This window comes from Pelobates fuscus, chromosome 10 (genome assembly GCF_036172605.1).
Source record: "Pelobates fuscus isolate aPelFus1 chromosome 10, aPelFus1.pri, whole genome shotgun sequence".
In the NCBI taxonomy this organism is placed as follows: Eukaryota; Metazoa; Chordata; class Amphibia; order Anura; family Pelobatidae; genus Pelobates; species Pelobates fuscus.
This window is the reverse complement of record NC_086326.1, coordinates 16,779,039-16,805,989: the sequence shown is the minus strand read 5'-3', so window position 1 is coordinate 16,805,989 and position 26,951 is coordinate 16,779,039. Positions and strand designations below refer to the sequence as shown.

Here is a 26,951-nt window from a genome sequence, read left to right as displayed (position 1 = left end):
ATGGAAGATCCTGCAAGAAGTCAATGGGACATTTAGCATGAACCCAAAATTCTCTTACATGTTTATTGACTGACGTATGCTGGGAAGGATTGTGTGTTGAAATGGAGGTTGGGACACAGAGTAATTCCAGGAATCAAACTAATCCATACATTGATTTAAGATTAATTATTAATAGTTTATGTATAGAATTAGACCATTATTTATAGCAGCATGTGCGAAACCGTGAACCTAGGTTAAAATGAGGTAAGTTTATGGGGATATATGCAATAAAAAAAAACTAAGCTAAACCATACAGTTTACAGACATTAACAAATAATTGTTAATTTTTATATTTGTTATACTGATTTTTGGTCGCTAAAGGAAAATTACTCAGATCTAGCTTGACTTTGTTTTCTACAATTATATTTTTTATATTATCTTTTCAGCTGTGTTTGGTTAGAATGTGCCCCCCATGAATATGATATTCAGTACATGATTGATCTCACAGTAAAGCATATTACAAGAAGATAGTTTTGGAAAATCTAATCAGTTTCTGCTTTGTGTGCGGCCTCGACGTACATATCTACATATGTGCCTCTTAGCTTATAGGGCACCACGCACTTGGCAGTTTTATTATTATATTTTATATTTGTACGTGTTTGTCTTTGGTGGGTAATTCATTCTTCAGCTTGTGACATCACTCATTACCTGGGATACAATTTCTCAGGAATAAAGAGAAAATATGTCAGCAGTTTTCATCTCTCATTCTGTGATGTAATTCCAGTAAAATACAAGTTTAGCAGGCTAAGATTGCCACAAGGCATATGTATGTATATGTGTTTGTAGTATCAGTTGGTTAATTACACGTAGCTAAGATACTGTCATCACTGTACTGACCAGGTGCAGGAATGTAAGAACTGGAATTACGCGTCCCTCTCCTTTGTATCAGATGAGCCACGTGGTTAGACCGGATGGATGAGTTTAGACTCTATTCATTAAATAGGTTAAGGGTATGTGTGGGTGTAGTTAATTGTGGGAGGAGCTACAGTGCTATATAAGGAATGTACTCTATGTATTCAGTACTCAGACTTTGCTGTATTTTGGTGACGCTAGTCCCTCTGAGTCCCGATCGGTGATCCAATAAAGAATCTCTTCCTTCCTGAAGAAACCTGTGTCCATCTCTCTGTGCTTGGCTTCCGTCAGTTTCTCCGGTATCATTTGGTGCATTGGCCGGGAAGCTCATCGTTCAACGGTAGCTGAGAGGCAGAGGCGTGAGACGGTCTATCTTTGCCCACGTTCTCTACGGCTGCACCCCTGAACTTCTGCGTGGACCTCCCTTCGTCTCGGCGCCACTGGTCTGTTGTCCAGGAGATCATCGGCCTCTACGTAAGAAGTGCTGGGGTGTCCCCGTCGATGAGTGTGAACTCAGGTTCAGGAACGAGGAGGTAAGATAACTGCTGTTTTAGACGGCAGGACCCGCTAGGGGTATACCGATTGTGCGGTAGGCCCAAAGGGGTTTTTGAATCTGTATCTGCCCCCTCTGTCGGAGGGAAGGAGCGAAGGCGCACCGCTCGATCGAACGCTCTTTAGTCAGACCGTTTGATTTGGTTAGTCAGGCGGGGTCCTGGTGTAAGATAGCCCTAGCCGGACACCGGTGTCTTGTCTAGACTAGCGTTCTAGGGTGTATATTACGTTCGCTAGGTCGGAGGGACCGGGAGACTAAGCGGCGCCTGTGTAAATTCGGTTCGCTAGTTCTCATCCTATCTGGGCTAAGTGGGAAGGCGTGTAAATTTGGAACCCACTAGACTTTTGATAGTACGACTAAGAGGCGCCTGTGTAAATTCGGATCTCTAGCTCGTTGTATAGTGCGACTAAGAGGCGCCTGTGTAAATTCGGATCTCTAGCTCGCTATGTATATGTGGTGATTGGGCAGTGTGGCTAACCAAAACGGGTGTATATAGTTTTAGGTAGTCCATTCAAGGTACTGGCCAATAGTTTAGTTGGGAATTGTAAATGTGTTAACGATTGTTTAGTAAAGTGTATATCTTGTTAGATAGCGCGAGCTCAGCCGTCTAGCGAGAGTGTTAATAGTGTGTTGCTGTATTATAGTGCACGGTACCATAACCCTGTATATTTACTGACATTGTATAATAAGTACTAATCATTGTCGTCCATTGCATGTTTTAACACCATAACCACTAATAATTGTATTGTGACCTTAACTTGTGCTTTGACCTATGCTAACCGTACTGTAACCGCTATTTGTAAAAGACGATGTTACTGGGTGTGTTATAGACGGGTAATTCGTATATAGAGAATTATAGCGTGGGTGACTGTGTAGTTACGCCAAAGGGCATAATATTGATTATATAGTGACTGGTGTAGCAGCTGTGTGTGTACGGGAATTCCCTGAGTGTTTATTGTTATGGTGTACGTTTCACTTGATAACCGTACCACGTGGTGCTGTTGCCAGAGGAAACGGGTGTGACTGTTGAATAGTACGCGTGTATAGTAATCGTTGTCGACAACGTTCCACTGTTAAATATGGGTGCGTCGCAGTCAACGATTCCGGATCCCTTAGGATGTATGGTTAAGAATTTTAAAAAGGGATTCAAAGTTTGTGATTTTGGGGTTAAGATGTCCCCTGTACGTTTGGTCACTTTGTGCACTAGGGAGTGGCCTACTTTGGTTGCGGCATGGCCGCCACGTGGCAGTTTGGATCCAACTCTGGTACAGCGCTTACACGTGGCTGTATCAGGTAGGCCTGAACTTTACGGCCAGTTTCCTTATATTGATTGTTGGAGACAGGCCGTAAATGACTCGCCAAAATGGCTCCGGACATGCCACGAGGAACAGTGTCGCCTCATGGTAGCTAGGACTTGTTCGTCCACTAGGACTGGTGTTAGGCCCATTTTGGACACGCCCCCTGAGTCCGAGATCCCTTTGCCGCCCCCTTACTTTCCGTTAAGAAGAAGTGACGCAAACGCAGGAAGTCCTGTAACCCTTCCCTCACTACCCCCATCCACTTCCGCTTCCTCCTCCAGTGCAGGATCCACCCCCCCTCGTACTAAATCCCCCCTTCCGGAACCAGATAGACCAACCTCCATTAAAAATGAATATCCTGATTTGGCGCCACTTCAGACTTCCGGTCAAGCTTCATCTAGCTCGGCCCGAAGTGTTCTATTCACTACCTTTTCCCAAAACCAACCTCCCACATCCCCATACCCTATCTCTCCCCGACCGGAACCCATGACTGACGCCCCTCCACGTAGCCCCATACAGACCCGACAGTTGACAGGTGCCCAACAATTAAAGCACTATCAGATGCCTCTTCGCTTAAATCCCGGGTCAGCTTATATCGATGCCGCAGGTCAAATGGCACACGCTGACCCTGTCTTCGTATATGTCCCTTTCACCACTACCGACCTTTTAAACTGGAAGACCCATAATTCCTCGTATACTGAGAAACCACAAGCCATGACTGATCTGTTCACCTCAATAGTACAGACGCATAATCCGACATGGGCTGATTGCCAGCAGTTACTAATGACTTTATTTAACAATGAGGAAAGGACAAGAATAAATCAAGCAGCCATTAAAGCATTAGAAGATAGAGCCCGTGCTTTGAACCAAGCTAATCCAGCAGCATGGGCCGCGACACACTATCCCAACACCGATCCCGATTGGAACGTAAATGGTGCTGATATGGTTCAACTCAGAGCCTATAGAGACGCTATAATTGCTGGCATGAAAGCCGGAGGAAAGAAGGCTATTAATATGTCAAAGACAGTTGAGGTGATTCAGAAAAGCGATGAAGCGCCCAGTGTCTTTTATGACCGATTATTGGAGGCGTACCGCTTGTACACCCCCTTTAATCCGGAAGACGCAGACAATTCCCGAATGGTGAACTCCGCCTTTGTCAGCCAAGCTTACGGAGATATTAAGCGCAAGCTACAAAAGCTAGAAGGGTTTGCAGGTATGTCAATCACCCAACTAATGGAGGTAGCAAATAAGGTGTATATGAATAGGGAAACAGAAAGCAAGAAAGAGGAGGAGCGCAAGATGCGTAGAAAGGCTGATATGCTAGCGGTAGCAATCGCAGGCGTAGATAAACGGGGCCCAGATAGAGGCGATAGTAGATGGAATAGGGAGCCTTTGAGTAGGGATCAGTGCGCGTATTGCAAGGAAGAAGGGCATTGGAGGAACGAATGTCCGCAAAGAGAGCAGTACGAGAGGGTCCAACCCAGGGCAGGCTACGGAAACTTTAGAGGCAGAGCGAGAGGTAGAGGAGGTCCCGGAGGGAGTAATGGTTATAGAGGGAGTAATGGGAACAGAGGAAGTGTTAGGGAAGACAGATATATTCCAGCAGCGCAAAGGTCCCGCGATAGAGAAGGTAGGGACTTCGTAGGATTGGCTGACACGGTCATGGAGGACTATTGATACCGACCGGGCTCCATCCCCCTTGGTCGAGCGGAGCCTATGGTCGATGTATCAATAGGGGGGAAAAGGAGTGCGTTCATGATCGACACTGGTGCTGAACATTCAGTGGTGACTAATCTAGTTGCTCCTCCATCTGGAAGGACTATTACTGTGATAGGAGCAACTGGAAGAAGTGCTGAAAGACCGGTTCTTAAAAGTCGACTCTGTACATTGGGAGGCCACGTAGTAAAACACCAATTCCTTTATATGCCTGAATGTCCAGTCCAATTGCTGGGACGTGATATGCTATCCAAATTACAAGCGCAGATTACGTTCCTACCAGATGGAACAACATCTTTAAAGTTTAATGGACCTTCAGGTATTATGACTTTATCCGTACCAAAGGAAGAAGAGTGGCGACTTTATACAGTGTTGACTAGCCAAAACCCTAGGAGTGATGAGACATTGTTTAACATACCAGGAGTTTGGGCAGAGAACAACCCACCAGGACTGGCCCGCAATATTCCACCAATAAAAATTGAACTGAAACATGGGGTTTATCCAGTGAGCCTAAGACAATATCACATTCCGCAGAAGGCTAAGAAGAACATCCAATCCTATCTGGATAAGTTCATACGGTATGGTATCCTAAAATTCTGTACTTCCCCCTGGAACACCCCATTGCTGCCTGTTCAAAAGCCCGGCACAGATGAGTATCGACCTGTGCAGGACTTAAGAGCAGTCAATGATGCGGTTGTTAGTATACATCCAGTTGTACCCAATCCATATAACCTGCTTGCTTTAATTCCGGGCGGGGCTACTTACTTCACAGTTTTAGACCTCAAAGATGCCTTCTTTTGCCTCCGAATTGCCGCAGAAAGTCAATGTATTTTTGCTTTCCAATGGGAGAAAGCTGTAACGGGCTCAAAACGCCAAATGACTTGGACAAGACTGCCCCAAGGGTTTAAAAATTCACCTACCCTATTTGGTTCAGCCCTAAGTCAAGATCTATTGGATTTCGAGTCCATCCCAGGAGAGTGTGTATTGTTACAATATGTAGATGACTTGTTGATAGCAGCAGTTACAAAAGAAATCTGTCAGCAAGCAACGCACGATCTACTACACATTCTCTGGAAGGCAGGATACAAGGTGTCTAGAAAGAAGGCTCAGTTGTGTTTGCCAACTGTCAAGTATCTGGGGTTCCATATCTCTGAAGGTCAAAGAATTATGGGGCCAGAGAGAAAAGAGGCTGTCTGCCAAATACCAATACCCAAGAATAGAAGACAAGTGCGAGAATTCTTGGGGGCAGCAGGCTTCTGTAGGATATGGATTCCCAGCTATGCGATACTAGCAAAACCTCTGTACGCAGCTATCAAAGGTACAGAGCACGACCCCTTCCTATGGACCCAAGAACAGCAAACGGCATTTGAAGATGTGAAGAAGGCTTTGATGAGTGCCCCAGCATTAGGTCTACCTGATCACACACGACCATTCTACCTGTATGTACACGAGCAAAGAAGAATGGCTGTGGGAGTATTGACACAGTACTTGGGATCATGGCAAAGACCTGTTGCCTACATGTCTAAACAATTGGATGCAGTGGCCAGCGGACTTCCACCTTGTCTAAGAGCCGTAGCTGCAGCCGCCCTGCTAGTAGCTGAAGCCGATAAACTCACTCTGGGTCAAGAACTTTATGTACGAGTCCCACATGCAGTACAGACGTTGTTGGATTACAAAGGAAATCATTGGTTTAGTAACAGCCGTATGACCAAGTATCAAGCAATGTTGTGTGAAAACCCAAGAGTGCATTTAGAGACTGTAAACACCTTAAATCCAGCTACCCTTTTGCCACAACCTACTGAAAGTCAACATGATTGTTTGGAAGTAATGGATGAAGTATTCTCAAGTAGACCAGATCTTCGTGATTTTCCCATCCAGAACCCCGATGTTCAATATTATACAGACGGCAGTAGTTATGTGAAAGAAGGGATCCGCTATGCAGGATATGCAGTGACAACAATAGACAAGGTGATAGAAGCTCGGCCACTGGCGAAAGGAACATCAGCACAAAAGGCAGAATTAATAGCACTAACACGAGCGTTACAATTGGCTGAAGGTTTAAGAGTAAATATCTATACGGACTCTAAGTATGCGTTTTTAACCACTCATGCCCACGGAGCTTTGTATAAAGAAAGAGGACTACTGAATTCAGAAGGCAAAGAAATCAAGTACGCAGCTGAAATCCTACAACTATTGGAAGCAGTGTGGGAGCCGAAAGAAGTCGGTATCATACATTGTCGAGCGCATCTGAGAGGAGATGGTGATGTAACCAAGGGAAATCGGATGGCAGATAGTGCAGCTAAGCGTGCTGCTGAATCAGGAAGACAGGAGTATGTAGGGCATATAGCTGCTCTTATACCAACTCCACTGTCCCAATGGACTCCAGTTTATACAGCTCAAGAAGAGGAGTGGTTAAAGACTGAACCGGGAAAGTATTTGGAGAACAAGTGGTATCAGCTAGAAGATGGAAGAATAGTTATACCAGCATCGCTAGCGGTAGAAATTGTCCAAAATTATCACAACGGGACACATTCTGGGAGAGACAGTACTGAAGAATCTCTTAGAAAACATTTCTACATACCAAGATTGTCCAACTTGACTCAGGCCATTGTACGCAGATGTGTAACGTGTGCTAAGAATAATGCAAGACAAGGACCAGTAAAGCCACCAGGAGTTCAGTTTATGGGGGGACTCCCCATGTCCGATCTACAAATAGACTTTACAGTGATGCCTAAATCGGGTGGACATCGTTACCTGCTGGTAATTGTGTGCACCTATTCAGGCTGGGTAGAAGCATGTCCTACTCGTACAGAGAAAGCAGGAGAAGTTGTGAGATTCCTGCTACGAGAAATAATACCCCGATATGGACTACCCTGTTCTATAGGATCAGACAATGGTCCAGCTTTTGTTCATCAGTGCCTACAACAACTGACTCATATGCTTGGTATAAAGTGGAGGCTTCATACTGCATATAGACCCCAGAGTTCTGGTAAGGTAGAGAGAATGAATAGAACTATAAAGAACCAGTTGGCTAAAATGTGTCAGGAAACCCAACTTAAGTGGAACGTTCTCTTACCCATAGCTTTATTGCGAATCCGCAGTACCCCTACCAGAAGGATGGGCCTCTCTCCTTTTGAAATCATGTATGGGCGACCACCTCCCGTACTTGGTAACTTAAGGGGGGACTTGAGTCAGTTGGGAGAAGGAATTACTCGGCAGCAGGTTGTAGAGTTGGGTAAGACTATGGAGGAGGTACAGAAATGGGTACAAGATAGATTACCGGTGAATATTTATCCCCCTGTTCATAGTTATCATCCAGGAGATCAAGTGTGGATTAAAGAGTGGAATAATGTACCGTTAGGGCCCAAGTGGAGAGGTCCTTATGTTGTTCTTTTGTCTACCCCTACAGCGATAAAAGTAGCAGAAGTGACTCCGTGGATACATCACTCCAGGGTTAAGCCAGCAGCAGTCGATTCTTGGCAAGTTACAGCAGATCCAGAGAATCCCTGCAAGATCCGGTTAAAACGCACTACTCAGTCGGAGTAACGAGGAATTATTGTGGATTACAAATTTTATTGTTACAGGTGTGAGTGAGAAGGCCATAATAAAGCCTGTCCGCTTACCATCACATAGTGTATAAGCCAGGCAAGTCTCGAAGGGACACCTGTGAAGATGAGCAGAACTCCATTCCCTGCAGCCCTCACATCCTGGAAGCTGAGGTTCCATCGCACGGACGAAGACTGAGGATGACGGCGAAAGATGTGCTTTTGATAGTGTTTATTTATATGTGTTTTTATATTCAGGAAGGTAGAGGTACCGACACTCCTAGCTGTGAGGTATGCATTAAGACTACGAGAACAGGTAACCATATTTCCCAAACCCTAATTTGGCATTCACAATACGAATGTAAAGGAGATGTATCGAGATGTAGATACTTAAATATAGATTATAGTGTGTGCCATTTAGGAGTAGGAGAACCTAAGTGCTTCAGTCCGGAGTATCAACCTCGTACAATTTGGTTGACTCTCAGGAATGGAGATCCTCAGGGGACCCTAATTAATAAAACGGTGTTAGAATCCGTACATTCTTCGGGTGTTCTGCTATTTGATGCGTGTAAAGCGATATCGAGTGGTAGAAAGCCGTGGAATGTATGTGGGGATCTTAGATGGGAGAGGACGTATGGGTCTAACGATAAATATATTTGTCCCAGTAGCAAAAATAAATATGTAAGTCCTAGATGCCCAAATAGAGATTATAACTTTTGCCCATATTGGTCTTGTGTGGGGTGGGCAACTTGGGGACAGACAGTAGACAAAGACATGATTGTTACTAAGTTGCCTACCAATCCATACTGTAAGTCTATGGAATGCAATCCAGTCCATATTCTTATAAATAACCCCGACAAGTTCTTAGATAAGTATGGAAATTTATTTGGGTTTCAAATATACGGGACGGGTTTAGATCCTGGGACATTATTGTTTATAGGAATAGAGACTGATACGGTATCCTCCCAGACTCATCAAGTATACCATTCCTTTTACGAAGAGATGAGTATAGATAATAAGATCCCCCATAATGCTAAAAACCTGTTCATCGATTTAGCTGAAAGTATTGCCGGTAGTCTTAATGTTACCAACTGCTATGTGTGTGGAGGTACTAACATGGGAGACCAATGGCCTTAGGAAGCAAAGGAGGTAATGTCCGGTTCTGAGGCAGTTCAACAATTAATATCTTCACAAGCCGATTATCAGATGAGTGTTAGAGGTAAATCTGAGTGGAGATTAAAGACCTCCATCATAGGTTATGTTTGCATAGCAAGGAAAGGAATAATGTATAATACTTCTGTAGGAGAATTAACTTGTCTAGGGCAAAAAGCTTATGATGATGATACAAAGAATACAACTTGGTGGTCGGCTTCAAATGTCTCAGAACCATCTAACCCGTTTGCTAGATATGCCAATTTAAAGGATGTGTGGTTTGATCTATCCATCACATCTACTTGGAGAGCCCCAGCAAATTTGTACTGGATCTGTGGTAAGAAAGCCTATTCGGAGTTGCCACAGGACTGGGAAGGGGCATGTGTGTTGGGTATGCTCAAACCATCCTTCTTCTTGTTACCTATCGAAACAGGTGAGACTTTAGGTGTTAAAGTGTATGATGTGAATCATAGGAAGAAAAGGGGACCCATAGAGATAGGCACCTGGGAAGATAATGAATGGCCTCCCCAGCGTATCATAGATTATTATGGGCCAGCCACGTGGGCTGAGGATGGTACCTTTGGTTATAGAACCCCTATTTATATGCTCAACCGTATTATAAGATTACAGGCGGTGGTTGAGATTATCACAAATGAGACATCACAAGCGCTCAATCTTCTAGCGAAGCATAACACCAGGATGAGGACAGCAGTCTACCAAAATAGATTAGCCTTGGATTACCTTTTGGCAGTAGAGGGAGGTGTATGTGGGAAGTTTAACCTAAGTAATTGCTGTCTTCAAATAGATGACGAAGGGCAAGCAATAGCTGAGCTTACTAGCCATATGGTTAAACTAGCGCATGTGCCTACTCAGGTATGGAAAGGGTACAATCCAAGTAGTTGGTTTGGTAACTGGTATGAGCGGTTTGGAGGGCTTAAGGCAGTGGTAGGTGGAGTCCTACTGATTTTACTGTTGTGTCTACTCCTACCGTGTCTTATTCCTTTAGTAGTTAGGTCTGTGCAGAGCCTGATAGAAAATATAGCAGAGAGAAAGGCTGCTGCACAGATAATGGCCATATATAAATATGAGGCTTTAAATCAGGGAGAACCAATGCAGGAAGATGAGTGTTAAAAGATTCACATCATAAGATAAGTCTGGTCTGGTTCATGGTAACCTGAGGTATATGCAAACCAAGGTTAAGTGATGCCTCAAGTAATTGTGAAATATCAGAGGCATCAAAGGGGGGAATGTGATGTAATTCCAGTAAAATACAAGTTTAGCAGGCTAAGATTGCCACAAGGCATATGTATGTATATGTGTTTGTAGTATCAGTTGGTTAATTACACGTAGCTAAGATACTGTCATCACTGTACTGACCAGGTGCAGGAATGTAAGAACTGGAATTACGCGTCCCTCTCCTTTGTATCAGATGAGCCACGTGGTTAGACCGGATGGATGAGTTTAGACTCTATTCATTAAATAGGTTAAGGGTATGTGTGGGTGTAGTTAATTGTGGGAGGAGCTACAGTGCTATATAAGGAATGTACTCTATGTATTCAGTACTCAGACTTTGCTGTATTTTGGTGACGCTAGTCCCTCTGAGTCCCGATCGGTGATCCAATAAAGAATCTCTTCCTTCCTGAAGAAACCTGTGTCCATCTCTCTGTGCTTGGCTTCCGTCAGTTTCTCCGGTATCAATTCCCCTGAGGATAATTACCTATGGAAATGAAATATTGACGGTAAATAAACAAATCTGACAGGCATTAAATATAGGATTTAATTTATTGCTGTACAATAACCGCATTCGATAAATTCCAGGTGCAATAAATGCGATGACTGCCTTGAGTGCAATGATTTATTTTAATGAAATTGTTTTTAATTGGATTTCTGTTTTGTAGTAAAATCTGGTGATTTAGAATAGATACTATCAAATCATTTTACAGTGAAGTTATTATTAATTTTCCTCATCCACCGTGGCAATTTGGTAAACGGTATGGTGACACAAAATAACAAAATAAGGAGGGAACCGAATGGATTAAAAATAACATAAATATATTTATTGCTGAATGAGATTATCTGATAAGTGACCAATAATCTGTAGTTAATGTATTTTTTTATTTTATTTTTTGTAGATTTTAAACTATGAAATCGGATATCTGGTGGCGATTGCCATTGGGGTAATATTCATTATTGTGATGCCACTGGTTGGATTGTTCTTCTGCTGCTGCCCCTGTTGTAGGAACTGCGGGGAAAAGATGTATCAGAAGCAGACTGAGAAAAGGACCTGCAAAAGGAGATTCCTCTACTTCTTCCTGTTTATTATCACCCTAATAATTTTGTAAGTGCATCTACTGGCATTCGTGTTAATAAGGCACAAGGTAGGATATTATCACTTCTTGGACAAACTTCCAAATGGTGGAGAAACCACGGTGGAAACCAATGGAATGTGCCAAACATTGTCGATAAACTACTTTTTCTTTATAACTCACACATTGTATTGTTGTATTTAGAGTCAATTCCAGGGCAAAGTTCTAAAGTGGATCAATCGACAAACATTTCATTAGTTGCCATGGTAATTTCCTTTTCTTCTTACATGGAACTTCAATGGTTTTCCCCTACAGAGCAATATACATTAAAGGGACATTGTAGGTACTAAACCATTCCATCTCACCGAAGTAGGTATAGTACTTAAAGTCCCCTGGCACTGTCCCTCCATTCAGTGTTAAATAATTTTTAAACAGTTTAATACTGAATGGGGCTTCCTGACTCGCATTAGCTCCGCCCCCATTGGAGGTGTGACTGAGTCAGAGATTAAAGACTTCCTTATTGTCATACTGATTCATACCAGCAATGGGTGCTGTGATATTCAGTGAATAAAAGCCTGGTTACAACTGGAAAAAAATTCCAAATCCACTAATTTACTCATAATTTCATTTTGCAAATTTAAGCTTTATTAGTTATTAAATTGTTGTTGAATTAAATTTCTCATGCTCCTATTCAGACCCTTAGACCAGGGGTAGGCAACCTTTGGCTCTACAGATGTTGTGGACTACATCTCCCTTGATGCTTTGCCAGCAATATGGCTGTAAAAGCATTATGGGAGATGTAGTCCAAAACATCTGTAGAGCCGAAGGTTGCCTACCCCTGCCTTAGACCAACCCCCAGCAGAAGGAGTCAATTACCCATGCTTTGGGACATGCTAGGTCTGCAGGCTGGGCTTTATTATGTTTGACAAGTCCATTTCCTTTCGATCAAAATGTCCTCCTCCCTATGCAATGCATATTGTTTTTCTGGCGCCCTCCTTTAATTTTCAAGGATATTAGTTTTTCATAGGTCTTGAGTCATTTATTGGAGAGACACCCCTCCCTTCCTCATCATTGTTTCAGTTATTGATCAATAAGTGGATCTTTTTGAAGGACGTATCTTTAGGTGCCCCTCCACCTCGTGGATCTTAATCTTTGACATGACGACGAAGGGGTGATTTATCATCATCTGGGATTGTGTTTTAAGGGATCCAGGTTCCTCATTAGAGTAACCTCTATATATGCATAAAGCAAGTCTTCAGTATACAAATGATGAGCCCTATAGTCCGCATAACAGTGTCTGTCTTTTCAGACCTTCTATTTTCCTTGAAGCCCGTCTACTGTTTAAATAATAATAACAATGTATTTAGCCAGGAGAGGTACATTCAGATTACTCTGGTTTTCAAGTACTGTTTGTCTTTGGTCAAATTGTCTATGTTCAATATACCTAATAAAATAAGATACATTTTTTTTAATATTTTTTTTTTGGGGGGTATAAATTGTAGGTAGGGAGTTTTTTTCTTTGAGGTAGTTAGTTCAATTTTTTTTTTGCAATTTGGGTTATCCCTTTATCAAGGCCCCCTAGTGATAACCTTATTTTTTAGTTAATTTCTCATATTTGTCATCGGAAAAGGTGACTAAAGAAAGAATTATGTGTGGTTCAACAGGTTAACTACCTGGTGTCACACGAGATGTGACTTACAGTATTTGGATTGTGTTTATTTTACAGTGTATACAAGTTATGGATCACAAGCAAACCTTATCTGCTGAGTGTGTATGTGATACAAAACAAAATGAGTGAACCGTGAGAATGAATTTCATCAACTGGTTCTGGAAAAGACCACAAGACGGCATTATTTTTCCCCAGTAGACACTTAATTTTTTTTTACTTAATTTAGATTTTATGCAGAGTTCATAAATTTCCTAATTTAGCTTCATTTATTTGATGGGCTGAGATTCATGTTGAGCTCTTACATGTATGACTTATTAAAGGGACTCTATAGTCACCATATAAAAGCAAGAAAGACAGGTCCCCCAGCCTTCCTTCTTGCTTTTATATGTACTTTCATTTATTAAAAATAAATTTCGAGGTGTTTTTATATTAAAAACTTACCTCCGTTCCAGCGCCGAGCTCCCCGCTAGGCCGCGCCCCCTTTTTCGTCAAAATGACGAAATCGCGGGGCCCAATGGGACGGCTTCGCGCTGCACCAATCGCGTTCTTCATAGAGCGGCATTGAATGCCGCCCTATGAAGAACCTGAGCGCTTTACCGCGCATGTGCGCGGAATGCGCGTTCGCGAGCTGAGCTGTCTGACTGACAGCTCAGCTCGCTTTCTAAAATTATCAATAAGGGGGGGGACCTACTGTCCCCCCCCGGCCCCCACCCCTGTGCGGCGGGTGGGGGCCCTAAAATTATCAATAAGGGGGGGGACCTACTGTACCCCCCCCGGCCCCCACCCCTGTGCGGCGGGTGGGGGCCCTAAAATTATCAATGAGGGGGGTACCTACTGTCCCCCCCCGGCCCCCACCCCTGAGCGGCGGGTGGGGGCCCTACAATTATCAATAAGGGGGGGACCTACTGTCCCCCCCGGCCCCCACACCTGTGCGGCGGGTGGGGGCCCTAAAATTATCAATGAGGGGGGGGACTTACTGCCCCCCCCCGGCCCCCACCCCTGAGCGGTGGGTGGGGGCCCTAAAATGATCAATGAGGGGGGGACCTAATGTCCCCCCCCGGCCCCCACCCCTGAGCGGCGGGTGGGGGCCCTACAATTATCAATAAGGGGGGGACCTACTGTCCCCCCCGGCCCCCACCCCTGTGCGGCGGGTGGGGGCCCTAAAATGATCAATGAGGGGGGGACCTACTGTCCCCCCCCCCGGCCCCCACCCCTGAGCGGCGGGTGGGGGCCCTACAATTATCAATAAGGGGGGGACCTACTGTCCCCCCCGGCCCCCACCCCTGTGCGGCGGGTGGGGGCCCTAAAATTATCAATGAGGGGGGGGGGACTTACTGTCCCCCCCCCGGCCCCCACCCCTGAGCGGCGGGTGGGGGCCCTAAAATTATCAATAAGGGGGGGGGGACCTACTGTCCCCCCCCCCGGCCCCCACCCCTGAGCGGCGGGTGGGGGCCCTAAAATTATCAATAAAGGGGGGACCTATTGTCCCCCCCGGCCCCCACCCCTGAGCGGTGGGTGGGGGCCCTAAATACAAAGGGGGGGGGACCCTAGTTAACCCTCCCCCCCAAAAAAAAAATATCTCCCTACCTACCCCCCTCACCCTAAAAATAATGAGGGGGGACCATTAACTAAAAACCTGTAAAAAAAGAAAAAATGAGATAAAATCAACTTACCATTCGATGTTTTCTTTCTTCTAAAATCTTCTTTCTTCAGCCCCAAAAAAGGCCAAATAAAAATCCATAATAACCGACGCAATTAAAAAAAAAAAAAAAAAAAAAAAACCGAGCGCAAAAAATAATAATCCATCTTCACCCATGGAGGGCTCCGCGCAGACTGAGCTCCGCAGGGCGGGGGAAGGCTTATAAAGCCTTGCCCCGCCCTGCAATTATGCTAAGAACACTCTGATTGGTGGGTTTAAGCCAATCAGAGTGCTCTTTGTCATTTTACAAGCGTGGGAAAGTTCTTTGGAATTTTCCCACGCTTGTAAAATGACACAGAGCACTGTGATTGGATGGATTTAAAGCCATCCAATCACAGTGCTCTGTGTCATTTTACAAGCGTGGGAAAGTTCTTTGGAATTTTCCCACGCTTGTAAAATGACACAGAGCACTGTGATTGGATGGATTTCAAGCCATCCAATCACAGTGCTCTGTGTCATTTTACAAGCGTGGGAAAGTTCTTTGGAATTTTCCCACGCTTGTAAAATGACACAGAGCACGGTGATTGGATGGCTTGAAATCCATCCAATCACAGTGCTCTGTGTCATTTTACAAGCGTGGGAAAATTCCAAAGAACTTTCCCACGCTTGTAAAATGACAAAGAGCACTGTGATTGGATGGATTTCAAGCCATCCAATCACAGTGCTCTTTGTCATTTTACAAGCGTGGGAAAGTTCTTTGGAATTTTCCCACGCTTGTAAAATGACCAAGAGCACTCTGATTGGCTTAAACCCACCAATCAGAGTGTTCTTAGCCTAATTGCAGGGCGGGGCAAGGCTTTATAAGCCTTCCCCCGCCCTGCGGAACTCAGTCTGCGCGGAGCCCTCCATGGGTGAAGATGGATTATTTTTTTTGCGCTCGGGTTTTTTTTTTTTTTGTTATTCTGTCGGTTATTATGGATTTTTATTTGGCCTTTTTTGGGGCTGAAGAAAGAAGATTTTAGAAGAAAGAAAACATCGAATGGTAAGTTGTTTTTATCTTTTTTTTTTTTCTTTACAGGTTTTTAGTTAAAGGGTCCCCCCTCATTATTTTTAGGGTGAGGGGGGTAGGTAGGGAGATAAGTTTTTTTGGGGGGAGGGGGGGTGGGGGGGAGAGGGTTAACTAGGGTCCCCACCCCCTTTGTATTTAGGGCCCCCACCCACCGCTCAGGGGTGGGGGCCGGGGGGGGACAATAGGTCCCCCCCTATTGATAATTTTAGGGCCCCCACCCACCGCTCAGGGGTGGGGGCCGGGGGGGGGGCAGTAGGTCCCCCCCCCTTATTGTGAATTTTAGGGCCCCCACCCGCCGCACAGGGGTGGGGGCCGGGGGGGGACAGTAGGTCCCCTCCCTATTGTGAATTTTAGGGCCCCCACCCACCGCTCAGGGGTGGGGGCCGGAGGGGGGACAGTAGGTCCCCCCCTTATTTTTTATTTTAGGGCCCCCACCCGCCGCACAGGGGTGGGGGCCGGGGGGGGGACAGTAGCCCCCCCCCCTTATTGTGAATTTTAGGGCCCCCACCCGCCGCACAGGGGTGGGGGCCGGGGGGGGACAGTAGGTCCCCTCCCTATTGTGAATTTTAGGGCCCCCACCCGCCGCACAGGGGTGGGGGCCGGGGGGGGGGGCAGTATGTCCCCCCCTTATTTTTTATTTTAAGGCCCCCACCCACCGCACAGGGGTGGGGGCCGGGGGGGACAATAGGTCCCCCCTTATTGATTATTTTAGGGCCCCCACCCGCCGCACAGGGGTGGGGGCCGGGGGGGCAGTATGTGCCCCCCTTATTTTTAGGGCCCCCACCCACCGCTCAGGGGTGGGGGCCGGGGGGGGGGGGAGGAGAATAGGTCGTCCCCCCCCCCTTCAACCACTATTGTGGCCGGACAGCATCCCTGTGGGTTCGGGCTTCAGCTGTCAGCTGAAGCCACGCCCACAGCAGTGCTGACAGGCTGTCAGCACACAAAGCGCGTTCACAGTGCTTTGTGTGCTGATAGCCCGTCTGATGCATTCACCCAGAATGCATCGGACGAGAGGCCTTTTTAGGGCCTCTGAACTCGGAAGTCCCTCTGGTGGCCGTCTGATTGACTGCAACAAGAGGTGTTCCAAGCTTCTAATGTAAACACTGCATTTTCTCAGAAAATACAGTGCTTACAAGAAAAAGGCTCCGGGTAGCTGTAGCACTCACCTAAACAACCTCATTAAGCTGAAGTTGTTCAGGTGACTATAGTGTCCCTTTAAGCTCTTCAAAAATAGTAGTTCAAAGTCCAGTATTGAAATTGTACAAAAATTATTTATCACGTGTAGATAATGGAAATTCACTGAACATTTACAGCAAAGATACAAAGCAGACTATTTGCTAGAAAATTAGTTTCTAGGAATTGAAAAAAGGAAACGTACAGTTTTAGACCTAAAAAAGTCAGGGAAAAAAGCATAAACTTCGCTCTGTTCCAAAACCAAAGCCAAGTTCCTCGTCCACCACCATCACTCCTCCTAGCCGAGGACATAAACGGCACAGTGTGGGAGGGGAGGGCAGTGCCACCATTGGACACCTCTCGCCCTCTTGTTTCGGGCTGGCTAATGATGTCCTTATGATACTGCTGAAGGTGAAGTTACACAACTGGCAGCAGAGGAGCTAAACTTTGTATGTGCAGCTAAATGCTCCAGGTACCATGACCACTTCAAATTATTGAACTGGCCATGGTGCTTGAAGGCACCATTTAAATCCCCAAATACATTTACATTATTCTGTATTGTCGGAGATAATCTGTATTGTCTGCGATTAAGGGGGATTTCTAATAACTCTATGCACTTTCTACTCTACTCCGATAAAACAGTAATTTATTTCTCTGATGGGTGATCCAGTCTCTATGGAAATTAGGACTGCATTCACAAACACTCTGTCACTGAAATAATGTATTTATTTCTTTTTACAGTGCCGGAAACATCCTTGCGTTTTATACGAACCAAAAAATGAGCAACGTAGTGGACAAAAGTTTTACTGTCTATAATAACACAGTAGGCAACATGAGAACGTATCTGGACTCGGTGCCACAGGTATAATACATTTACACTTCAATTGTTTAAAAGAAAACGTTAACTTAAATATCTTATTTCTCACTCCCCTTTCTGAGCCACCCAACTCCGGTCCCAGTTACACACCTCGCAGAGTGCAAAGGACTCTTTCACTTTATGGGGATACTTTTTCCATGTCATTTCACTTGGGGCGACACAGCATTTATTAATGCAATTTTCATCACATTTCTACTTCTAACTATTCAATTTAAAAAAAAAATGTCAGGCACCCTTTAAACGGAAAGCATTGAATATGTGTAATTTAACCCCTTCAAGACAAATGATACGTTATGATTTTTTTTTTATATAATGTATTTGCTAAACTCCGTGTTGCCTAATTTTTATAAAAGGGCAGCTATCATTGGTTAAACCCTGACATGGTCAAGAGGTGGATCAAGGTTTTCTCATGTGTCAGAATTTTCTCATAATAATTGTTTGAAATTTTTCCAGCAGCAATCATTAATTTCCTATTATTGTGGCCAATAGCCAAAAGCTTTAGCACATAAAATGACCATAAAAAAAATGATCCACAAGTTAATTTCTAGTCCGGTGCCATTCTAACGTTTTATTAAATGTATCCAATCTCAGCTACTCATTTGGAAACTAGTAACTGACGATTCTCTGCTTTCCCCGTCTATCAGAGATTTGATAATATTTTATTGCTAAACAGGTTATAAAGATAATTCCGCTTCTTTGACGCTTAGATAATATTACAATTAAAAAGAGAAAGTAAGCAGGAAGATAAACTGAGTGTGTACCAAATAAATTACACACCACAAGATTTAAGAATTTTTTAATTGAACCACTTGTTCCTAATGGAGGAGCCTCAAGGAACAAGTCACTCCCGAAAATATAGTATCAATGGAACAGAAACAAAATAATGAACAGGGGGTAAACCTGAATGGCCAGAACAGTGGAATAAACATTTTGAAAATATAATGAAAGCCACGGGATGGCACCATTGGAGACTATTTCTCTCTGAGTAATAAGTATGACTGTGATATTCACTTTGCTGTAGGTGATGGAGCTGATTGTGATCTGGTCATCCAGTAATGGCCTTTTTCATGTATAAATATATCTCCAAATACATTCTATATGACATTATTATTTTCATATGCTGACTTGTGCCTTACTGTGTATTATGTTTTTAATATGCAATAAAAGTTAAAGGATTACTATAGTGCCAGGAAAACTCGTTTTCCTGGCACTATATAGTCCTTAGGTTCCCCCCACCCTCAGGAACCCCCTTCAGCCACTTACCTTAATCCAGCGCCGAGCTCCCTTGGTGCTGGTGACCTCTCCTCCCGCTCCGTCGTCAGCTCCTGAGTGGAGCCAAATGCGCATGCGTGGTCAGAGCAGCGTGGTCAGAGCAGCGCGCTTATTCAATCCGCCCATAGGAATTGCTTTCCTATGGACGTTCTGCATGCTCAATGCGATTTTCGCACTGAGAGTCACGGAAGCGCCTCTAGCGACTGTCGGGAAGACAGCCACTAGAGGCTGGATTAACCCTGCAATGTAAACCGGGTTTCTCTGAAACTGCTATGTTTACATCTGAAGGGTTAAAACCTGGGGGACCTGGCACCCAGACCACTTCATTGAGCTGAAGTGGTCTGGATGATTATAGTGGTCCTTTTAAAATAAAATTTCACAACTCACCTCCCCCTTCCCCTTTATTTTAATAAAATTTTTTGACATAATCATTTGTATGAAAAGATAAAACCGTATCTAACAACTTAAAAAACACTGGTTAAAGCAAAGAGTACGAGCTCCTGTGAGGATATAGACAGGTGATATCTTTATGATGCTAGCATTAGATGTTCGAGACATCCCACTACCCACTACAGACAAAATCTAGTTTTAAATCCATTTATCGAGTTGTGGAAAATACTTCTCTTGGCTCTTTAACTGACTTATGGTAAACCACAAACCATCTGGGGGGAGGACCAAAAATAAGGGGCTCAATATTTTGAAACCAATAATATCGTGAAATCGAGGAGCTTTATCTAGCTTCATTCACTTGTGTTCTGCTTGTTTGACCTTTTGGTATTTTGGAACCCATCCTATTTGTTTTATAACCTCAGGACACAGGGGATAAGAAATATTTTGAAAGAGCAGGGAGGGGATTAATTAGTTTATCATAGCCCTCCAACACAGCTAACTTTACTGCCAAGGATATTTGAAAAATATCTGCATTATTAAATAAAATGTTACCAGAATTTACACAGATTTTATATGTCTTACTGATTAGTATAATATTAGCTGAGAATGCATACATTTACGTTTGTAGGGACTTTATTTACGTTCTAAATTACATTAAACGGACATTCCACCGCCCAAATAAAAAAAATATTTATTTATTTTTTAAATCTTTATTTGGTAGATATACCTCCAATGAAAACATACATGCATTTAATTGTGCATTTTTAATTTCGGGTATATCTAAAAACAACTTGCAAATGTTCTAACCCCACCCAGACTTTCTATAGCTGTCCAATCACAGACTTCCCAATGCAGCTCAATAAGAAGTCTTTGCTCTGGGCAATTGCTGCCTCTTGAGTTTAGATACACTGAGCTAAACAAACCAGGTAGTAACAGGACCGGTTGTCTATTTGACAGCCAGGAGGTTGTAAAAATGCTCATTTATAATAGTGCTTTAGGGGTCTGGAGTGTTCCTTTAAGTAGGACATTGATAATCTTCATCCCTGGATGTACTTGAAACCTTGATAATTTTGCTGTTTTATGATTAAATATTTTAATATTATCTAATAAACTGTCTCCTCTTTCTTTGCAGCAAATTGACCAAGTTATTACAGCAAGTAACATACCAATAAACACAGCCAACAACTCCATTACAAGTGAGTTTAAAGGAATGGGTGGGAGAATGCTGCACGCCTTTTGACCTGGCCATAGTACGGTTGTGTAGGAAAGAATTCATTATATACAAATATTTTGTGGCACACATTGATATTTAAAATGACACGATCATACATCCATATCTTTAAGACAGTTGTCTACTGTTAATCCACACAGCTTGACAAAGGTCTCTGTGTAGGCCGGAACGTTGATTTCGTGTTCCAATAAAACTGCTTAAGGTCATATCTGGAGTGCCTAGACAATATTTGTTTCTTGACTGGTTGCCCTCTGTTACACATATCTATTTTATCTACATGTTGTACTAGAGGCATCATGGACCTATGTACTTGGTAAAAGATACATTTACCTAAAGCGTCTGTCTTTTCCAAGATGGCTACCACGTTCATAGGAGTTTTGTTGAAACGACATGAACCTTTTGGTTTATATTTTTGTTTCATATTATTTATCCTTATGGTGATACCATACAAATAACCTCTAAAAGTGGTATATTTTAATAAAATGTATATACATTTTTTTTACGCAAATAAACAAGTACATGTCTACACAACAGGATATCAATAATTGCATATGATATTCTTACTTTTTTTTAAGAAATACGCAGAGATGGACACTGGGTGGGAAATATAGCATTGAATGTTATGGAACTTTAAAATGCATTAGATATCTACAATATGCTGTTTATAGGGTTGGTTTCCAAGGCTTACTAGGTAGGGTGCCCTATGGTACACATTCCCATTACACTTTAGTAATAATTTTGCATGATATGTATAGAAATTATTGATACAGTGTTTTAAATGTTTTTTTCTGTCTTCTAGTGATTTTAAATACTCCCTAAACCTGCTGTGTTTTTGTTTTTTCATTTATTTTTTAAGATATTGGTTCGGTTCTTGGAGGACAAATTAAGTACAGTATTGAACAAAATGCAAATGGTACACTGAATTCAGTACAACAAATGGTGAATGGTAAGTTTTTCAGTGTGGGTGGATGTTTGGGCTTAATCCTCATTAATATCAATTTGGCAGCAGGACAACTTTGATCCTCTCAACCCACCCCTGCCTTTTATTATCCCATCTATTAGCCCACCCCTTAAATGCGATTCAAATACCCCAGTCCAGTGGCTCTCCATTCTTTATGATACTGAATGTGTCCACTAGCTCTCAATGAATTTCATAGCTCTGCTTGTGTTTCTAAGCTCCCCTACACATCCCTAAACTTCACTCATAGCCTCAGCTCATCAGGGTTTCTCTGCATCCTGTCTCTTATGTCCCCAATATCTCTCCGCTCCTAATATTCTATATTGCCTCTTTCTGTATGTCAGCCCCCTTTATCTCCCCTTTGGCTGTCATCCTCTGCTGGTGAGAAATAAGACACCCATGTGCACCCAAAAATAATTGAAATCAAATTAAAAGAAAAATGTCCTATTAAGATATTGGAGATGGGGCATTATTGTAGGAACTGACACCAGACCGATCAAACTGCCTGTAATTCTGTGACTCTGGAAGTGTCTCTAATAGAGGTCCGTTGCTACTTTTATCAGGGGTTTTCATAAATTTGTCTTCCAGCTTTTCTCTAAATACGGAATGCCAACACCCTTTTGAAGACATAAATATAACAAATGGCTCTAAAGTGTTTGACAATAGAAGTTTGCTAATAGACTTGCAGTGTTTGTAAACGAGAACTGTCACTTCAGAGGACTTTTTAATTAATATCCTAAAAATATAAACTTAAGTAAATTTGTGTTTCTTAAGCCTGAACAATAAAATAGTGTGTAGTAATTCACCACTATCTTGGAATCTGCATCTGGGCTCCCTGTCTGTCATTACTGTAATCTCTGCCATTTTCTGTCATTGACTTTAGTAATTGGAAGTGGAGAAACCTTGTCTCTGACTTATTAATATTATTATTATTATTATTGCCATTTATATAGCACCAACAGATTCCGTAGCACTTTACAATATTATGAGAGGGGGGATTTAACTGTAAATAGGACAATTACAAGAAAACTTACAGGAACGATAGGATGAAGAGGGCCCTGCTCAAATTAGCTTACAGTCTATAGGACTTCAATTTAATATGTGCCTTGTGTGTGCCAGGGGAGAACTGGATTGTGATGTCAATTTAAGAAAAAAGGAAAATCGTAAATTGAGTTCTAGGTGATTTTTCTAAATATTTTTATTCAAGACAAGTGGTACATACAACAAAAGTAAAATAAAGAAAAAGAAAACATTAATGTTGTACAATGATTTAACACAAGCAGCATTTCACAAATTACAAGACCGTGGGTATATCACATTACACATAACGGTTACAATGGTTACATTAAGAGAAACGGTGTGACACTTTAGCCATACATAATTCAAAGGAACAGAAATAACGGAAAACAAAGAATCAAAGAATAGGAATGTGAGGGCAAGGGGGCTCTAGATAACTGTATCAACGAGAGATCATATAGCCACGTATGTAATCATAGCTTAAGGGAAATACAGATCAAACCACCATTTAGGGTGGTGTCCTAGGTTCCAGGGCGCAGTGCTCCTGCTACCCGTGGTGGGGCTTCCTCACACCCTGGATTAGAGTCGCAGTAGATGGCATTCCTCTGATTCTAGGAAACTTTCCCACTTATACCAAAGGCCTAAAACGTCTTCTCTAGTGTTATCGAGGCTACAACGAATTCCATCGAATGGATCTCATCAACTTTATTGAGCCATTGCCCTATTGACGGAGGACTTTCTTTTCTCCAGCTTCATTAATAATAATAAGATAAAATTAATAATAAGATGTCTAAGTAGGGAATGTTTATACACCTTAATTGAGATTTCATGATGATGCTGGGGATGAATTGGGATTCTAGGTGATTTTTAATGTTTTATTCATTGTTACAGTTTTCGCAGAAATTGGGAATTTCCTTTAAGGGCAATCAGCTGTAGAATAGTGAAGAACATCTATCGTCCAGACTCACATGGTCTGTTACCAAACCCTATGGATAGCACTTACTGGATCTTTCATGCTAGAAGGCTGGACAGAACCTTGCAACATTAGGTTTATGTCCATCAAGTTAGACAGTCTGGTTCTTGCATAATTAAAAGGACTAAAGTTTTGATTTGAACTGCAGACTGGGAGGGCAGATTGTGATGTCATGAGGGGCAGAAGAACCAAGGATCTGAGGAAACCACTATGGTGCTAGGATGATATGGAGCTACGATGGCCAATCACCACTCAGTGTGTCAATTGATCCTCTTTTGCTTGCTGGGGTCAACTAGACCAGAACATTGGGACAGTAATCCCAAGTTAGGACTGTCCGACAAATCCGGGAATGTTGGGAGGTATGGTTAAACTATATCTGTGTATGTGTGATCTTTGATCTCTTGTTATGGCTTGTGTTACCTTCCAAACACAACCAGATGGCCAGCTAAGTGTGGTTTGCTTTACATGACAGCTGTTCTTTTTAGAATGCCTTGTTTCACACACAGCCCACAGAAAATAATCCTCTTTCTATTGATGTAGAACATGAAAATTATAGGTTTGGTATGATATTGAGAACAGCGTTACAAGCAGTGAGTTTACATTCCCTCTATAGATTAGAAAGGGAGACTCTAGTCAGAGAATTGTGTTTCAGATTTCTTGCGTTGCCAGAACATGTAAAGACGTCATAAAAGATTGCCGCTACAGGAAGAAGACGGCAAAAAAATAAAAAAACAGAGGCAGTCATGCATTTTAGTGTGCAGTTCTTCCTTGAGCTAAAATTAACACTTTGCAGAATGATATCACATTAACGAGCCCAAGATCTGAATCTCGAGACACTCCCTGAATTTATAAAACACACAAACAAAGAGAAACTTCAATCAGAATCCGATTTTGCACGTGACTTATTCTGATTGTGTAAGACATACAACAAGTTACTATGCCATTGATAGATAATATATCTTTAATCTTTATTGGCACACAGGCTTTATAAAGCAACTCATGATATAATGATATCATTATTCACTTGTGTGAATTGCCAGGAATTTAAACTGATTTCAAACTGACTTTACAGGGCACTTATCATGCCCCAAACAACTTGTGTTGATTAGATTGAGCACAATATTTTATCTATATGTTGAGCTAGCAGTTTTGCAAGCAAATTTTTAGATTAGGAGAAAAAAAACTTGTAAAAAAAAACAAAACATTTCTGCCAGCTGTCAGTCACTGCCGCGGCGTGCCAAGGCATTCACTGACCAGGGAAAGCAGAAAAGACCTCACTTTCCTCCCATAGCAACCACAGCGCATGTACTGTTGTTGCTATGGAAACACCCGAGCCGGTGGATAGAGTGTATTGGAACGGAGTGACATGACACATGACCTGTGTCGTGTCTGTGTGCCTAACAGAATCTGCTGCTGTAAATCAGTGTAGGATATTGTTATCTATAATGGTTTAGGATTGCGAAAATTTGTAGATGAATTGTATTGAAATTAGAGCTATTTCCAGGAACTCTATTAGAATTGTCAATAGAATTTCTTCTGCTTGAACACTGCACTGAATAGGAAAAGGATTTGAGAACATAGTATTTCTAAAGGCTTTCTCTTCCCTGTATCCCTGTATTCACAGTGTAGTCTGTCTAGATTCCATTAATATGAGATAAGGTAGGCAGCTTTCTAACTCTTTGACACAAGCTATAACTGCATCCGTGAAGATATTAATTTACTAAGAACACACAGTGAGAGGTTTCTGGGCTTGTATCGGAATTCGCCGGCCTTTGCTTGTGAAGGAAGGATCGGATAGGTAGCCTGGGATGTCCAGGCGTATTAAATACCCTCCAAGCAAGAACAGTTAGTCTATAAAACCAACCGGGGTCAGAAATAATTGTAAAACCCACCAGGTTGAGGGAACAGAAACGTTCATAATCTGCTTCACCTCGCTAGGACTAAAACTTCTTAATGGGTGGAAAAAGTTTTCTTCTAGAACCCAAACACTATGGCCTTGATTTAATATTTTTAGAAACACTTTTAAAATGATTTATTTTTGAAAATATTAAAATATAAAAAAATATACCCTATGGAAACCGATATTAATATGTCAAAATATAAATATATATATATATATTTAATTTTTTTTATAACAATTACATCATTTTAAAATCTGTGTAAGATCACTCGTGTGACTCCAGGCTGCCTCTCTTAGTGCACTGGCAAAGAGCAACAAAGTGGCCAAATATAACTTAAACCTTTACAGATATCGTTCTTTAGTTCACAAGAACCAGACATTGAGTTTTGCTTATATTTTTTGTTGCATGGGAACTATTCATGGGTACATTTTGTTTATGAGTAACACCCCTAATAATAAAGTTTCGGTGTGCTAAAACTCCCAGTAATGTGCCTGAGTGTATCACAGAGCTCTACAGCAATAAAACTCCCAGTAATGTGTCTGAGTGTATCACAGAGCTCCACAGCAATAATACTCCCAGTAATGTGTCTGAGTGTATCACAGAGCTCTACAGCAATAATACTCCCAGTAATGTGTCTGAGTGTATCACAGAGCTCTACAGCAATAAAACTCCCAGTAATGTGCCTGAGTGTATCACAGAGCTCTACAGCAATAAAACTCCCAGTAATGTGCATGAGTGTATCACAGAGCTCTACAGCAATAAAACTCACAGTAATGTGCATGAGTGTATCACAGAGCTCTACAGCAATAAAACTCACAGTAATGTGCATGAGTGTATCACAGAGCTCTACAGCAATAAAACTCACAGTAATGTGCATGAGTGTACAGGGCCGGTGCAAGGATTTCTGCCGCCATAGGCAAAGATCCATTTTGCTGCCCCTTCATGTCATTCACTCACTGACAGACACACACACGCTGACATACATACACTCACTCACTGACACACACACACACACTGACTCACAGAAACTCGCTGACAGACATTCACTCACTGACACACACACGCATTCACTGACACACACACATACACTCACTCAGGCACTCACTGACAGACACACACACACACACTTACTGACCGACATACACACACACACACACACACTCACTGACAGACATACACTCACTCACTGACACACACACACAGACACTCACTCACTGACAGACACACAGGCAGACATTCACTCATCAAAGTAAGAAGGTGCCTGCTCTACCATACTGTGACAGGGCTCCACCTTTGGGCGCCTGGAGGATCAGCCGGAGCT

The 26,951-nt window shown here is 42.7% G+C and overlaps 1 protein-coding gene across 1 annotated transcript in view; it reads left to right on the top strand.

The window, feature by feature from the left end:
- Positions 1-26,951, top strand: part of LOC134575653 (prominin-1-A-like) — a 125,055-nt gene that overhangs the window by 60,388 nt on the left and 37,716 nt on the right. The window contains exons 4-7 of the mRNA XM_063435001.1: positions 11,288-11,493; positions 17,753-17,873; positions 20,683-20,746; positions 21,638-21,727. Of these exons, the coding sequence (XP_063291071.1) occupies positions 11,288-11,493; positions 17,753-17,873; positions 20,683-20,746; positions 21,638-21,727 (481 nt within the window). The remainder of the gene's footprint in view (positions 1-11,287; positions 11,494-17,752; positions 17,874-20,682; positions 20,747-21,637; positions 21,728-26,951) is intronic.